The 18,309-nt window shown below is 41.4% G+C and overlaps 1 protein-coding gene and 1 pseudogene across 1 annotated transcript; both read right to left on the bottom strand.

The window, feature by feature from the left end:
• Window positions 1-4,519: 4,519 nt before the first annotated feature.
• LOC121454747 (olfactory receptor 10V1-like) lies at window positions 4,520-5,476 on the bottom strand. Its single transcript, XM_041662171.1, has one exon. It carries the CDS (start codon window positions 5,474-5,476, stop codon window positions 4,520-4,522), a length of 957 nt encoding a protein of 318 aa, XP_041518105.1.
• Window positions 5,477-15,111: 9,635 nt separating this feature from the next.
• On the bottom strand, window positions 15,112-18,309 carry LOC121454746 (annotated as a pseudogene).

The following is an 18,309-nucleotide window of genomic DNA, read 5'->3' as shown; positions in this document are numbered from 1 at the left end:
TCTGATACACATTTCTGAATATTTCTAGCATGAGAAGAACATATTATTCTGCTTTCTTTAAACCGCAGCTATGGAGATGTTATAAAAGAGTAGATGACTGAGTGTGGCAAGTAAGAAAACACAATAATAGCTACTATCCAGTTGAGTTTGAAAGAGACTTTACGCTGCAAGTAGGAGCTTAACACTTAATCCACCTTTGTATATTCATAAAAGCTTTTGTTAAATATTTATCCTATCTACTCTGTTACAAACCTTCTTCTTGGCATTAGGAATGCAGGGGCAGATAACATTGTAAGGAGAAGACCACTAGAAGATCAGACTTCAGAAGAGGCTGGCCATAAATATGCAGTGAAATAAGTCACCCTGATTACATTGATTCCCCCACACAAGAGTTAAGTGGGGCTATGGTGCAGAGAGTCGTGAAATGAAAAGGCATATTTACTCTGCTTAAAGAAGGTCTCTTTGGGGAAAATGATCTTTAAACTGGCATCTAAACCTGATAGAGGTTTAGAGGAAACATAAAAGAGATGGAGGAAAGGGTTAAATGAAGGACACTGAAGCAAGAAGATAACTTATGTTATAAAAATAAAACTTTCTGGTTGCAGCCCGAGGAAGAAGGCACAGGGTAGAAGAGTGGATAGAGCACAATAAGTAGTTCTTTACTGCTGGATTTTTTATGTCATTGAGTGAGTGTATCACTAAATAACTAAAGCATAGTAAAACTAATGTGTGCCCCATCCCTTATAAAATGATACAGCATCTGTGCTCTGATGTCATTGCCTTGAGAGAAGTGATCATCAGGAAAGTGGTTGTTGTCCCACTCTTGCGTAACAGTTCTTTTTTTTTCCAGGATTGAAACATTCCATCTTGAAGGGATCTCCTTAAACAGAAAGGTAAATAACTCAAAATTGCTTCAGGAAATCCCTGAAACTGACCAGATTCACTGGGCTCTTCTCTTCCCAAGTAAGTAATAAAACTACTGAGAGTCGCTCTCAAACAAGATAAACTACAAAGAAGACTCAGACAAGGCAAGCTACAAAGAAGACTCTGAAGCTAGCCCATCTGCCTAAAAGAAACAAAAACTAGGTAGGCTGCCTAGAAGAGGTTTAGAACAATGGAATCCTTTGGAAAGAACACTCCTAAAGCTGTTGAGCTACCTGCAGGTTGTGCAGGTGTGCTCCAGGTTCCCAACATTTGTGGTAGGGTGGGTTTTGGTGATGTAGCTGTTTTTGAGTCATTTCTGCTCCAGTAATTAACCTTTCACCCATATTCTTTTAAGTAGCTTCAAATAAAACTCATTGATTATGTAGAAGAATACAAATAGATCCATATCTATCACCATGCACAACCTTTAGTCCAAATGGAACAAAGACTTCAACATAAAACCAACCACACTGAACCTTATAGAAGAGAAAGTGGAAAGTAACCTTGAATGCATTGGCTCAGAAGACTACTTCCTAAATATAACCCCAGCAGCACAGACACTGAGAAAAACAATTAATAAAGGGGACCTACTGAAAAACTGAGAAGCTTCTGTAAAGCAAAGAACACAGTCAACAGGACAAAACGCCAGCCTACAGAATGGGAAATGATCTTTACCAGCCCCATATCGGACAGAGGACTGATATCCAAAATATACAAAGAACTCAAAAAAAATTTTCAAAAGAATAAATAAGCCAATAAAAAATGGGATACAAAGGATCCAACTAAGTTACAGTTCCCTTCATGGAAATAACTTGAGATTCCACCCAGGGAGTGGTTTGCCTACAGAGAGTTTTGGTCTAGGGCACAAGCATGACTTGGTTGGTGACTTGTTTTGTTCTAGCAACAGAATGTTTAACTATGAATGTAGCCCATGTCTTTCGATTGGTATGTTCCTTTCCTTGTATCATGTTAATGCAGTTTTTTGTCTTACTCCTATCTTTTGGGATTAAGGGTATTTTAAGGAGTTGGAAATTAAACGTGGGTGAATTTTCAGTACCCACTGACAAATTCACTCCCAATACTATTCTTAAAAATATGGGGTATAGCCCTAAACAGAGAACTATGAACAGATGAATCTCAAATGGCTGAAAGACACTTAATTCAAAGCTCAACATCCTTAGCCATCAGAAAAATGCAAATCAAAACAACTCTGAGATTCCATTCTAAACTTTTCAGAATGGCCAAGATCAAAAACACTGATGACAGCTTATGCCAGAAAGGATGTGGAGTAAGGGGAACACTCCTCCATTGCTTGTGGGCAGAAAGAACATGAAAACAACAGGATGGGGAAGAGCGCTATGAAACATTGTTTATGGTAGGTGACCTGACTGCTGCTCACATGAACTCAGAGAGCTGCGGTTGCCTGCACAAGATCAAACTTGCCAAAAGTCTACCATGTAGGACAGGTCTCAAGAGGCCCTGCTCCTAGCTAAGAAGTTATTGGCAGATGATGGCTGCTAGGGCAGAGATGGGCATTTTTCTTACATGATGTAGTCACTGGTAAGTTTTCCATGCTCCAGTAAAAAACTGCACCCACGTTCCTGCAGGCAACATTAAGTAAAATTAATAGCATGTGTATACACTCATGTATGCGCACGTTCACACACACGCACATTCTCTCGTGTGTGTGTGTGAACACGCACACGCACACACACGGTGAAAGTAGGAAAGGAATTTGTTAGAAAGAAAGTAATGTGAGTGAATATGGGCAAAATATGCACTACAGGCACGTATAAAATTATTAAAGAATATTTTATAAATACTTTTAGGGTCTGGAGAGATGGCTCAGTAGTTAAGAGCATTCATTAGCTGCTCTTCCAGAAGATCAAAACTCAATTCTCAGCATCCACATGTTGGCTCACAATTGTTTATAACACAAGTTCCAGGGCCTCCAAGACACCAAGCACACATGTTGTACACAGCTTTTTATGCAAATAAAACACCCTTACACATTAAATAAATAAATATTTAAAATAGTAAGTAGCATAGTAGCAACTCTCTTTAGAAGAGTCCACACCCCTCTTTCGGGTGTGCCTTAATCTTTTCCTGAGTTTCCTTCTTTCTATATTTAATAAATTCCAACTCTGATTCAGAGAGAGAGAGAGAGAGAAAGAGAGAGAGACCACTGTTTTCTCTTAATGATCCTCATTACTAATTCAGAATTTAAATACTGGAAGTATTTTCATCCCCATTTTCCAAAAGGACTAACCTAAGGCTGAGGAGAGGAACTGAGCCTTAAAAAAAAAAATAACAGTATAAAACATGAAGTTAAGAGTAGCAAACCTAGATGACCCTCAACTGAAGAATGGATAAAGAAAATGTAGTACATTTACACAACGGAGTACAACTCAGTGGTTTAAAAAAAAATGACACCTTGAAATTTACAGGCAAATGGATGTAACTAGAAAAAAAAACATCCTGAGTGAGCTAACTCAGACCCAAAAAGGCTAACATAGCATGTACTCAGTCATATGTGGATATTAGACATAAAGCAAAAGACAACCAGGCTACAATCCACAACCCCAGAGAAGACCAGAAACAAGGAGAACCCTAAGAGGGGCATACACGGATTCCCCACCCCAGGAAGGGGAAGTAGATGAGATCTCCTTAGGAAATTGGCAGCATGGAAGGAGGAGGGGGTTAGGAGAAGAGGAAGGGAGAAGGGGAGGATGGAGGAGAACTTGCAGGGATCAGGAATGTGGAGTTGAATAAAAAGCAGAGAGGGAGAACAAGGAAAGAGCTAGCTTGAAAGAAGGAGCCCTTATGAGATGAGTGGGAAACCAGGCACTCATGAATCCACAAGGATGACCCCACCTAAGAATCTAAGCAATAGTGGAGTGGGTGCCTTAACTGCCCTTCACCTGTAATCAGATTGACGACCACCTTAATTGTCATCATAGAATCTTCATCCAGGAACTGATGGCAGTAGATTCAGAGATCAACAGCTAAGCACTGGGTCGAACTCCTGAAGTCCAGTCATAGAGAGGGAGGAAGGATATCATGAGCAAAGGGACCAAGACCATGATGGGGAAACCCACAGAAACAACTGACCCGAGCCAATGGGAGCTCACTGACTCTGGACTGACATCTGGGGAACCTGCATAAGACTAAACTAGGCCCTTTGAATGTGGGTGACAGTTGTGTAGTTTGGGCGGTGAATCCTCTTTGCGGGGCCACTAGCAGCATAACCGTTCCTAGTGCATGAACTGGCTCTTTGGAGCCCATTCCAAATGGAGAGATACCTTGCTCAGTCTAGATGCATGGGGGAGGGCCTTGGTTCTACCTCAAGTGATGTGACAGATTTTGTTGACTCCCCATGGGAGGCCTCACCCTCTCTGAGGGGTGGGGTGGGGAGAAGGTGGAGGGAGAGAGAGGATGGGAGGGAGAGGAATCTGGGATTTGTATGTAAAATAAGATTGTTTTAAAAATAAAAAAAGAAAGAAAAGAGTAGCAAACCAATGCCATATCAGCCCCCATTTCTCCTACTGCATATGTTCAACTCAGGATTTCTACCCAGCAAGCTGTAGAGGAGTTTTTAGAATGTTTCTTGTGTTTGGACCAAAAGCAATTTCATTATTACTCTCCTCAAAGCATCCTTGAGTTCTCTGTTCCTCATGCTGTAGATCAAGGGGTTCAGCACAGGGGTGATGAATGTGTAAACCACAGATACTACCTGGCCCCGCTCAGGAGAGTAACTGGAGCTGGGACACAAGTAGATGAGACTTCCACATCCATACTGCAGGAGGACCACAGTCAGGTGGGAGGAACAGGTAGAGAAGGCTTTGCGCCTCCCCTCGGCGGAACGGATCTTCAGGATGGCATCTACAATGAAGACATAGGACAGAGTGATGAGGAGGAAAGGGATGGTCAGGACGATGACACTGACCACAAACAGGGTGGCCTCGTGGACATGGGTGTCTGCACAGGCCAGTCTCATGACAGGGAGGACATCACAGTAGAACAGGCTGATTTCCTTACTGCTGCAGAAAGGCAGTCGGAAGATGAGCACGGTCAACTGCATGGCCAAGATGAACCCCACCAACAGGGACCCCAGCGCCAGCTGGACACACAGGTGCCAGCTCATGATGAGGGTGTAGCGCAGAGGGTGACAGATGGCCACAAACCGGTCATAGGCCATGACGGCCAGCAGGATGCAGTCAGCACTGCCCAGGAAGATGAAGAAGAACATCTGGGCACCACAGCCTGCCAGGGAGACCACAGTTCTCTCTGCAGACAGGACGCTGGCCAGAGTCAGCGGAGCTATGGTAGAAGAATAGAAGATCTCCAGGCTAGCCAGGTTCGCCAGGAAGAAGTACATAGGGGTGTGGAGACACCGATTGGCCCAGGTGGTGAGGACGATGGACATGTTTCCTCCGATGCTGACCAGGTACATCATGAGGAAGACCACAAAGATCAGCATCTGCACCTCGGGGAGTCTGGAGAAGGGGCGGAAGTGGAAGAGGACCATCCCGGTCTGATTTCCTTCTTCCATGTATTTAGTGCATTGGCACTGCTACTGGCACCCGTGACACCCCTGACGATAGGCAGAGTGCTCCTGGAAGAGACTTGTCATTATTCTCACAGGCTCTGAGCACAGTATTTTCTACTTACTCTTAAGGCCATCACATTTTCCCATCAGCCTAGGTTTTGCTCTTTCTTTTCTTCTGCACAGATAGTCCTCTCCGTCCCTCTTATTTTGTCTGGGACCCGGGCTCACAAGCTATTTGCTCAGCTTCCAACATCTAGTGCTGTTGTCCCTTCTATGACAGCCTTCCTTCCCATAGCATCAATCAACCTCAATCAACCGTGCCAATGTTATGTCACACTTCAGAGCCTCTCGCTATGCATGGTGGCCTATGCCTGTAATCCCAGCATTTTGGAAGCAGAAACAAGAGGATCAGGACTTTCAGCCCACCTTCAGCTAAGAGTGAGTTTAAGGCCAACTTGAGCTAAATGAAACTCTGCTTCAAAAACAATTAACAACAGTCCCCTTTCCATAATAACCGCCTCCCATTTCCTTTATTCGTTTGTTTGTTTGTTTGTTTTGGTGTAAATTTTGATTTTTGGAGACAGGTTTTTTTTTTTCTGTGAGGCCCTAATTGACCTCAGACTCACTCTATAGACCAGGCTGCCTTTGAACTCAGAGATTCACATGCCTCTGCCTCCTGAGTGCTGGGATTAAATACCCACACAACCACCACCAGGCCCATTTCCTATTCTTTATCTCGAGTAGTCTATTGTATTGCATTTCTCTGCTTCTTGAGACCATCTTACTGAAGGTCATCAAGGACGTCCCAATTCCTGAACCAAACAGGTAGTTTTGACATCTCTGTTACATCCAAATCTGTTGGAAATTCCTTATTCCTGGTTGCAATGAAACTGGTCCATTCTCCTACCTCTCTGGACATGAATCAGGCAAAGCATTTTTGGCCTCTCACCAGCTGCCCTCAGATCCATGATCTAACTAACTTCACATACCCTATAGGAGTCTCTAAGGACGACATCAGATGGATCTCTCACATTCTGGCTTCTTACTGTATTGGATCAAAGAGAGGAATGGGCTGGAGAATAAAAGAGAGACAGAACATCCATCCCTCACACAGGATGCCACATTCTCCTCTGTCTGGCCTGCTGCTGTCTAATAGCAAAGTCTAACTCCTAATCGAGAGTGAGCCTGGCCATTCCTGGAGTTCTGATCTCCTGAACAACCACCTCCCTCTCTATTGAACATCATAGCAAATGGAAAAGGAATGAGACACATTTTTCTTAAACAGGAGTCTCATGAGGGAAGGAATTGTTTTTTTTTTCTGACCCTGCTGACACGGATTAGCACAGAAAGCCACAAACAGATGTTATCATGTTATGCCCACATATTGCTTGCAACATGTTTGTAGTAGGTGTTGTTTTCAACGGTAAGTGCACTTAAGTCAAGTCGCCTCATCTTACATGGACATTGTTCTGAATTAGGGCCATGAATGAGTCACAAAGGAAAAATGGGGAACACCATACAGAACAAGATTCAAGCTATTCATCGTAGCTTGTAAAAGTTGATTGCACTGGGAGCCCAAAGCATAGCTAAGATTAAGTACATTGGCTTTTTTTTTCAAGGTCAGATAATCCTAAACAGGTTGCATACATAGTGTAAGCAGAAAGAGCGCTTAGGTCGAAATGATCTCGAAGCACAGTGCATTGTTAGCTCGACTGCAGTTTTGATGAAGCCTGATTAAGAGGCATTTCTCCGTAAAGTGGCTCTCATATCGGTCCTTCTTCCTTGCTCATCTTTTCTCAAGTCATGTACTGACTCCAGGCTGTGGTGGTGCATATCCTTAATCATAGCACTTGGAAAGCAGAGGTAGGAAAATAGCTGTGAGTTCTAAGGCCAGCCTGGTCTACAGAACAAGTTCCAGGACAGCCAGATTATATGGAGATCCTGTCACCAAAAAAGAGGAGAAAGGAAGAAGTAGAGGAAATAAGGGGAGGGAGGATAAGAACAAGGAGGATGAGGAAGACATATACTAGCCATGTAACTGAGTCTGATCTTGAACTCAAGATTCTTAATTGTCTATTGGTTGCTGAGATTACATGTATGTACCGCACTTCTGGAGTTAGAGCATATTTTTATGAATGGACATACATATGGCATCCTGCTTAACCATGATTGCTATACAATTTGTCGTTTCCCTTTTGGGTTAGCTGCTATGATACTCAAAATAATCTCTGTACTCAATTGTTGAACATTCCTTAGCCCAGTAATTCTCGACCTGTGGATCTCAATCTCTTGGGGGTCAAATGACCTTTCACAAGGGTCACCTAAGATCATTGGAAAACACAGATATTTACATCACAATTCGTAATAGTAGCAAAATTACAGTTATGAAGTATCAAGGAAAAAATTTTCATGGTTGGGGGTCACCACAACATGAGGAACTATATTAAAGAGTCTCAGCATTAGGAAAGTTAAGGACCACTGCATTAGCCCAAAATTATCATTAAATGGTTATTTCAGTTTTTTTTATTTTTATCATATACAGTTTAGTTTTGAGGATTTATTTCAAATACTCTATTTTTAAAACACTTGAGTTATAATAAATTAAGAAATAAATTTTACGGTTTCTAGTTGGGGGCATCTAAGAATGCTATTTCTCTTTAATACTTTGTGCTTGCTCCTATAATGGCTGCTACCCAACAAAGCTCAGAAACATAGCTGGTCATTATTATTCCTGTCAACATTCCACAAATAGAACTTCATAAAAATAAAAAACTTACCCTGTGGTATTTGTCTCCATCTAAGACATTGATGAGTGAAAAAAAAAATCTCCCCACATTAGTGACAAATCTGGAGACTCCTCGTTAGGTAGAGGAGGTTAAACACTCCAACTTATCTGTAATTCAACACCAGAAAGCTCCTCTAGGAGATGCCAAGGTCAGGAGTATTCATTGGCCCAGTCCCAGGGTCTACAACACAAAGCAGCTCAGACAGTCTCCTCTGTCTCCTTCCTTTCTTCTGCCTAGGGGACCTGGCACCACATTCTCAACCCAAGGCTGACTCAACCCCAAGCTGTGGTCCTCCTAATGGTTGCACAACTATGTAGCTCAACCTCTGAGAGTCCCCCTTCCTCTGAGGACAGCACACATTTCTGTATGCCAGCTCTTCCCACTGCCCCTTCACCAGGGAAGAACATGGGACCTAGGGATTTGTGGAGTTGAACTCCAGGTTGCTTCTCTGTTCTCACTCTTCATCTCATTTCTGGAGAATTCCCTGCCCATGCTGATTCCACTGAGCCCCAGGAGGCTGACTTGGCGTTCGACTGGACCAGCCCCAGTAGGTCTTTAAACACAAATAGGAATTGTTTGGGGATACGATCTTGTAAACTGCTTTAATTGCTACTAGATTTGGCTGTATCTTCATCACGGACTTGTTTTCATTCTGCCTGTGTAACAGAAATGGGCAAGATGGTCATTGCTTCCCTGAATTATACAGAAGGCAGGATTTGGTGCGCCTCCACATACTCCCTCTAGTTTTCTATTGTTTTCCACACATCCCTATAATTTTATGTTTGCTGAATTAAATATGTGTACTAAGAAAACATCCATTGTTAAAAGCTTCACAAAGAAAAAAATTCATTCATTCCCTGGCAGGTAATAGCACCCTTCATTCATCATCTGGCCTATCTTCTAGAATCAGACTCTAAGAAATTCAGAAGCGACAATGACCAATGCATTATTTTCACCCAGAGAACTCTTCAGATTCTCCCTTGATTCACTGAGTGGTTCTAGATCACCCCACCATTACAACTTTCTTTTCCCTAAAAGAATGTCGAGCCACAGTGAACATAGTGTACAAGTTTAGAACCTCATCTCATAGGGGTTAGCCTGTATTTCTGCCAATCATTAAAACCTTGACCAAGGGCTAGAGAGATGGCTCAGAGGTTAAGAACACTGGCTGCTCTTCCAGAAGTTCTGAGTTCAATTCCTAGCAAACAAGTTGTGGCTCACAACCATTTGTAATGAGATCTGGTGCCCTCTTCTGGTGTGCAGGCATACAGACAGACAAAACACTGTTTACATAGTAAATAAATAAATCTTAAAAAAAAAAAGACCTTGATCAAAACCCACATTTCATATCTTTAGGAAGCATAAGTCTAGTACCTGCTGTATGGTCCAAAGATCAGTTTCCTTGTTAAGAACAGGAAGAGACTAGCAAGCACTGAAGGCCCATGGGATAGCCCTAGGTAAATGCCTACGACCTGACTTTGATGTCCAAAATCTACAAAAATATAAATATAGTGGTTTTCATCCTCAATCCCAGCCCTTTTACAAGGGAATGGAGGGGGGAAGAGGCAGGAAAATCAACCCAGAAGCATCGTGGAGCTTGCAGAGCAATAGAAGCAAAAAAGACTCTGACTTGACAAGGTGAAAAAAGATATGGACTTCCAAAAGTTGTCCTCTGACTTCCACATACACATCGTGGCATTAATATCTACCTGTTCTTATTCACACAGATCACACACACATGCACGCACATACACACACACGCACTCATGATGATGATAATAATAATAATAATAATAATAATAATAATTGATAAAATATTTTAAAAGACTAGTGAGCACTAAATTTCACAACCCAAACAATTGATTATATTATTGGATTTTTTTTCATTGTTATCAGTGTGTGTGAGAATAACATACGTGTGTGTGTGTGAGTGCAGACACAAATGTCATGGAGCATATGTGGACATCAGAAGACAACTTTTGGGAGTCAGTTCTCTCCTCCCACTGTGGGTTTCAGGGATCTAAGATCATCAGGCCAGCTCAGCAAGCCCTTTACTGGCTCACCCATCTTATTGGTATATGCTATTCTCCTTAGGAACTTTTTTTTTCCATTTTTTTATTGAGAAAAGGAGAAAAAAAAACAAGTTTCCACCTCCTCCCAGCCTCCCATTTCCCTCCCCCTGCTTAGGAACTTTTTTTTTCCCAGCAGAAACTTGGGGAACAATCACACCAAGGTAGCATGCTATCTACTGCCATTTTCCATGGCTTTTGTTTATTATCGTGCAAACTTTTCTCTGAGTATCTGAGAAAAACATTTTCTTTGTGGCAAGATAACACATGCTAAATAAAGAAAATTTTCTTATAACCAATTTTTCTAAGGAATTCCTCTGTAAAACTACTGAAATATATGTTGTAAGTCTTTAAATAGAAAGTGGGTTAGTCATTTTCCCATCTTGGCCATGGAATTCATTTTCTTTTTTTTTTTTTAATAATTTTTTTTATTAAGAAAAGAAGAAAAAAAACATAAACAAAAAACAAGTTTCCACCTCCTCCCAGCCTCCCATTTCCCTCCCCCTCCTCCCACCCTTCTCCCCCTCCTCCCACCCTTCTCCCCCTCCTCCCACCCTTCTACCCCTCCCCCCACTCCTCTCCCCCTCCCTCTCCATTCTTGTTATATAAGTAAAAGTCACCTTATCTAGGATTGTAGAAGTTAGAAATGCTAATTTGTACTCTAATCAGAGAACGTACAGTGCAGTTCCTCATGGTATCTCAGCAGCATTTGAGTATTCTGAAACCTTAGTGCCACTGGAACATGGCAGAAAGGACACCTGTATAACTTTAATCTATATTTAACTACCAATGAAGAGCTGGGATGTAGCTCCTTGGGTAGAATGCTTGCCTAGCAAATCCTAAACCCTGGGCTCAATCCCAGCCATCATATTAACTGTCACATATATGTAATCCCAGGACTCCACCAAGGAGATAGAAGCAGGAAGGTCAGAAGTTTCAGGTCATCCTCAGCTACCTAGAGAGTTAGAAGACAGTCTTAGATTCATGAGTCCTGCTTTAGACAAATGTAAATAAATTTTTGAAAGAAGTCAAACACTGGATCTCATTTCTAGGGGAAAGTAGAATCAAAGGAGCCTTAACTGGCTGAGATCAGATTCTGCAGTGTATGGGACCTTTACAATCTATATCACTTGGCTATCCTTTCTGCTGATCTCAGCAACAAATCACTTTAAAAGAATGAATTTTTTTTAACTTTGTGGTAGTTTGAATGTAATTGGTCCCATAATCCCATAATTCCATAATCTCATAGGGAATAGCACTATTAGAAGGTATTTGCTTTGCTTGAGTAAATGGCCTTGTTGGAGGAAGTATGTCACTGTGGAGGCAGGCTTTGAGGTTTCATATACTCAGGATGCTGCCCAGTGTGTCAACTTCCTCTTTCCTGCAAGATGTAGGACACTCAGCTATTTCTCCAGCACCATGCTTGCCCAATGCTGCCATGCTCCCTGCCATGATGGACTGAACCTCTGAACTGTATACACGCCCACTCCATTAAACGTTTTCTTTATTAGAGTTGCCATGGTCATGCTGTCTCTTCACAGCAATAAAAAACAAAACTAAGATAAGCTTTAAAACAAAAAAAAATCCATATAGTGATGAAGAATAGCAATAGAATTTCCAACAATTTTTGAAACATAGAGGTTTTTCTCCCCATTGATTCTCACCTTCTGTACAGTTCACTTGTGTAAAAATAACTCTTGATTGACTCCATGCAGAAAGACTCATTGTGTTCTGAACAGCAAGAGTCTTGTAATTTGAGGCTGGATAGGTGACTCAGCAACTGAGAACATTTGCTGCTGTTTCAGAGAACCTGGTCCAGTTACCATCATGTGGCTCACAATAATCCCTAACTCCAGTTCCAAGGGAACATCACCACTTCTGGCCTCTGAAACCACCCATGAAGAGCACATACATACATTTAGGAAAATGTATTAGATATAAATGTGTTATTAATTTATCTTATTTTATGTGTATGGGTATTTAATATATATTAAATTAATATTTAATACCCATACACATAAAATAAATAAATCTAAAAAACCAAGAATCTTACACTGTCTTTCCTTCCCAAGAGCATTCTGAAGCTCTGTTTTTCAAGCAGAGATCAGGGGATTCAGCAGAGGGGTGATAAACGTGTAAACCACAGAAATTGCCTGGCCCTTTCCTGGACACTTGCTAATGTCAAACCCAGTACCATGATTCTAAGTATTAACCTCCAGGGGTTTGGGCCCACGTTAGGGACATTTGTGGGAGCAGGCCTGAGCCAGGGACATCCATGGGAACAGGCCCGAGCAAGTGACCTCAGTGCGAGCAAGTCCAAGAAAGCAACCTCCTTGGGACCTGGCCCAAACAACTTCCAGGATTGCAAGATCACCCCAGGAGCACCAAGCGACCTCTGGAAACGCAGAGTGACTTCCAGGGTGACTGGAATGGTGGCCCCAACTGTACCATGAGGAGCAACCATCTGAGCCTTGGATCCACTGACACCTGGAAGATTGATCAGCAGAGACACAGCCCCAACTACACAACTCAGAGGAAAAGATGGGTAGATAAGGTAAGAACACACTCAACACCATAAAGAGCATCATGACACCAGCAAAAACTAGTGGCCCTACAACAGCAAGACTTGAACATCCTAATATAGATGAAGGAGAAGATAATTACGTAAATAATAACATTAGGAGGATATTTGAGACCCTAAGGAGGAAATGAAAATTTTCCTCAAAGAAATGGAGGAAAAGACACACAAAAAATTGGAAGAAATCAACTCCCTTAAAGAAAATCAAGAAAAAGAAATCGAACAGATGAAAGGAATGATTCAAGACTTGAAAACCAAAATAGAGACAATAAAGAAAACACAACCCGAGGGAATTCTGGAAACAGAAAATATGGAGAAAAAAATCAGTAATCATAAACACAAGCATAAATAGCAGAATACAAGAGATAGAAGAGAGAATCTCAAGCACTGAAGATACAATAGAGAAAATAGACTCATCAGTCAAAGAAAACATTAAATCTAACAAAAGCTTAACACAAAATATCCAGGAAATATAGAGCACCATGAAAAAGACTAAACCTAAAAATAATAGGGATAGAAGAAAGAGAAGTCCAACTCAAAAGCACATAAAGTACATTCAACAAAATCATAGAAGAAAACTTTCCCAACCTAAAGAAGATATGCATATGAAGATACAAGAAGCTTACAGAACACGAAATAAACTAGATCAAAAAAAAAGTCCCCTCAACACATAATAATCAAAACACTAAACATACAAAATAAAAAAAAACTATTAAGAGCTGCAAAGGAAAAGGGCCAAGTAAGATATAAAGGCAGACCTATCAGAATTACACCTGACTTCTTAAAGGAAATAATGAAAGCCAAAAGGCCCTGGTCAAATGTTACGCAGACATTAAGAGACCACGGATGGGGGTCTGGAGAGATGGCTCAGTGGTTAAGAGCATTGCCTGCTCTTCCAAAGGTCCTGAGTTCAATTCCCAGCAACCACATGGTGGCTCACAACTATCTGGGATGAGGTCTGGTGCCCTCTTCTGGCCTGTAGACATACACACAGACAGAATATTGTATACATAATAAATAAATAAATATTTTAAAAAAAGAGACCACAGATGCCAGGCTAGACTACTATACCCAGCAAAACTTTCAGTCACCATAGATGGAGAAAACAAGATATTCCATGACAGAACCAGATTTAACCAATACAAACCAGCCCTACACAAAGTACTAGAAGGAAAATTCCAATCAAAGAAACATCCATAGAAACACAGAGAATAAATGATCTCACAGCAGCAAATCCCGAAGAAGAGAAACACACACACAATCACAACAAAAACTAAAATAACGGGAACTATTGATCACTGCTAATTAATATCCCTTAATATAAACAAACTCAACTCAACTTTAAAAAGACACAGGCTAACAGATTGGATACAAAACCAGAATTCAACCTTCTGCTGCATACAAGAAACACACCTCAACCACAAAGACAGACATCGCCTCAGAGTAAAGGGTTGGGAAAAGATTTTCCAATCAATCGGACCTAACAAACAAGCTGGTGTAGCTATCCTAATAGCTAACAAAATAGACTTCAAACTAAAATCAATCAAAAGAGACAAAGAAGGATATTTCATATTAGTCACAGGAAAAATCCATCAAGAGGAAATCTCAATACTGAACATCTATGCTCCAAATAAAGGGCACCCACATTTGTAAAAGAAACACTACTAAAGCTTAAATCACACATTAAACCCCACACACTAATAGTGGGAGACTTCCACCCCACTCTCACCACTGGGCAGGACTGCCGGACAGAAACTTAACAGAGAAATAAGGGAACTAACAGATGTTTATGACTCAAATGGACTTATATAGACTTAAATGGACATCCATAGAACACCAGACCTTATTCTAAGTCCTGTGGGAGAAAATAAGGTTCCTTAAAGCAGCGTGGGTCAGTCCAGGATTGAAAACCTAAGAGACGTAGGGGATAATGAGCACTTCACAGACCAAGGTAGTAATGAGCACAGCTACTGCTCTATTGTCACTGTTTACTGTGAGCTTCCTTCCCATCAGTCCCTCCTTGATTGACGAATAATATTCCTAGGAAGTAATGTTTTTGGCTTCCTGACCCAGAACATTCTTGCCAAAAGCCTTTTCACAGCTTCAGTCACCTTATGCTGTAGATTAAGGAATTCAGCAATGAGCAGGAAAAAAAGTATAGACAAGAGATACTGCCCCGCCTTCCTCTGGGGGTATAGCTGGATCTCAGGTGAAAAGTAAATGAGGGTGCAAGACTGGGAGATGTGAGGAGCCCGGCACATCCTTCCTCTCTGCTGACTTCATCCTCAGGATGGTAGCCACAATGCAAAGGGAGAAAGGAAATGGCCACTGCAGCCATGCTGAGGGCAAAGAGAGTTGTCTGGTGTATGCCAGTGTCTGTACAGGCCAGGCATATGACTGCAGGCATGTCACAGAAGACGTGGTAGATTTCACTGTGACCACAGAATGGAAGGTGGCAGATCAGAATGGTCAAAGGCAGTGACAACAGGAATCCCAGCCCCAGAGAACCTCAAGTCATCTGTCCACACAGCTGCCAAGTCATAATGAGGCTATAGTGCAGTGGATGACAGATGGCCACATACCTGTCATAGGCCATGATGGCGAGCAGACAATCAGATCCTCCTAGAAGGATCTGGGCCCCACATCTGGACAGAGAGATAAGCACCTTCCCCATGGAGAGGATACAAGCCAGAGTCAATGGAGCAATGTTGGTGGAATAATCAAGCTCTCACGTGGCTAGCACAAAAAAGAAGAAGTACATTGGGATATGGAGGGAGTGATCCTGCCAGACAGTGAGCCCAATGGTGAGGTTTCCAATGAGGCTTCCTATATACAGCAGCAAGAAGCCCACAAACACCAGGGCAGCTTCTGTGGAGATGGGAAAAAGAGGCCTTTAGAACAGTATAGAGGCTAAAAAGGAGGATAAAAGAGTGCATGGGAATGGAATGAAGGCTTCTGGGAGGAGGAAAGAGACAAGGAGAGGAAAATGGTACAAGGAATGAGGGAGGAGTTTCAACAAAACAAAGTATGTGTACAAATGTGATGCTGTGACCTATTACTTTGCTATTTTAAAAATTAAATACGTGGTAATAAGTAGTTTATATTTTATTCAGAACTATAAAGACTTTTTTGCTGACTTTATGTGCCTATATAACATCTAGGACCCATAAATGAGAGAAAACATAATATTTGTCTTTCTGAAATGACCTTAATTTCCTTATTATGCTTATCTCCAGTTTCATCTATTTTCCTGCAAATGAGGAAATCTGTCTCTTCTTTATGTATTAAAAAGTTCTTTGTGATATAAGCCACATTCACTTAATGCATTCCTTTGTTGATAGGTCAGATCTGTAACTTAGCTACCTTGGAGACTTCTATATGCCTACAATGTATTTTTGATAAATTCTTCCATGTAAGTATCCAAAAGTAGTATAGCTGGGTCACATAGCAAATCCATTTGTAGTTTTGTTGAATGGTGATTGGACTAGATCACATTCCCCAAAATGAGTGTATCAGTGAACCTGCTGTCCAGCATTTCTTATCTTTTAGTTGATGAGTGTGTGTGTGTGTGTGTGTGTGTGTGTGTGTGTATACAGATGACATGAAAAGTAGAAAAGAAAGAAGTTAAATACGTTCTAAAATTCAGTATAAATGACTGCACAACATACCCAAAGTTATGGGACACAATGAAAGCAGTGCTACGAAGAAAGTTCATAGCACTAAATGCCTACATAAAGATGGGAAAACCCCACACTGGCGAACTAACAGAACACCTGAAAGCTCTAGTACAAGAAGAATCAAACTCACCCAGGAGGAGTAGATGGCAGGAAATAATCAAATTGAGGGCTGATGAAAAAAATAGAAACAAAGAAACAATGAGACAGAGTTGGTTCTTCAAGAAAATCAACAAGATTGACAAACCTTGAACATTGGGCCTGCCTGCACCAAGCAAGGTAGGTGCTTTGTTTGCTAGCTACCCAACCAGCACGGAGACCTGATCTCTCGGCGCCAGGAGAGCCAACATTGGGAACCTTCATCTGGTGATGGATGGAGATAAAGACAGAGACCCACACTGGAGCACTGGACTGAGCTCCCAAGGTCCCAATGAGGAGCAGAAGGAGGGAGAACATGAGCAAAGAAGTCGGGACCACGAGGGGTGCACCCACCCACTGAGACAGTGGAGCTGATCTATTGGGAGCTCACCAAGGCCAGCTGGACTGTGACTGAAAAAGCATGGGATAAAACCGGACTCTCTGAACATGGCAAACAATGAGGGCTGATGAGAAGCTAAGGACAATGGCAGGGGGTTTTGATCCTACTTAATGTGCTGGCTTTGTGGGAGCCTAGCCAGTTTGGATGTTCACCTTCCTAGATATGGACGGAGGGGGAAGGACCTAGGACTTACCACAGGGCAGGGAACCCTGACTGCTCTTTGGACTGGAGAGGGAGGGGGAGAGGAGTGGGGGGAGGGGGAGAAGGGTGGGAGGAGGGGGAGAAGGGTGGGAGGAGGGGGAGGGAAATGGGAGGCTGGGAGGAGGCAGAAACTTGTTTTTTTTCCTTTTCTCAATAAAAAAAAGAGAAAAAAGAAAATACATATGAAAATAATAATGAAAATAATGCATCATCAATGGTGTTTTCCAGAGAACTGCTGTATTAAAAATAAAGTTATCAATTTTGTAATGGAAAAAAAAAGATTGACAAACCTTTATCCAAATTAACCAAAAGGCAGAGAGAGAATATCCAAATAAACAAAATCAGAAATGAAAAGGGTGACATAACAACAGATACTGATCTATTCAACATAGTTCTTGAAGTTCTGACTAGAATAATAAAACAACAAAAGGAGGTCAAGGGGATACAAATTGGAAAGGAAGAAGTCAAACTTTCGTTATTTGCAGATGACATGATAGTATATATAAATGACCCCAAAACATCTACCATGGAACTCCTACAGCTGATAAATACCTTCAGTAATGTGGTAGAATACAAGATCAACTAAAAATAAAATCAGTATCCTTCCTATATACTAATGATAAAGAAGCTGAGAAAAAAATCAGAGAAACATCACCCTTCACAAAAGCCACAAATAACAAAAGATCTTAGGGTAACACTAACAGAAGTAAAAGACCTTTTTGACAAGAGCTTTAAGTCTTTGAAGAAAGATAACAAAGAATATACCAGAAAATGAAATATCTCCCATGCTCTTGGATGGGTAGGCTCAACATAATAAAAATAAAAATCCTACCAAAAGCAATCTATAGATACAATGCAATCCTCATTAAATCCCAAGACAATTCTTCACAGAACTTGAAAGAACAATATTCAACTCCACATGGAAAAACAAAACCCTAGGATAACCAAAATAATCCTGTACAATAAAGAACCTTCTGGAGGTATCGTCAT

This window comes from Microtus oregoni, unplaced genomic scaffold (assembly GCF_018167655.1).
Source record: "Microtus oregoni isolate MIOR12 unplaced genomic scaffold, Mior012 000012F_ref0000307, whole genome shotgun sequence".
Lineage (NCBI taxonomy): Eukaryota > Metazoa > Chordata > Mammalia > Rodentia > Cricetidae > Microtus > Microtus oregoni.
Note: the sequence above shows the minus strand (reverse complement) of the source record. Positions and strands in the feature narration are given on the sequence as shown.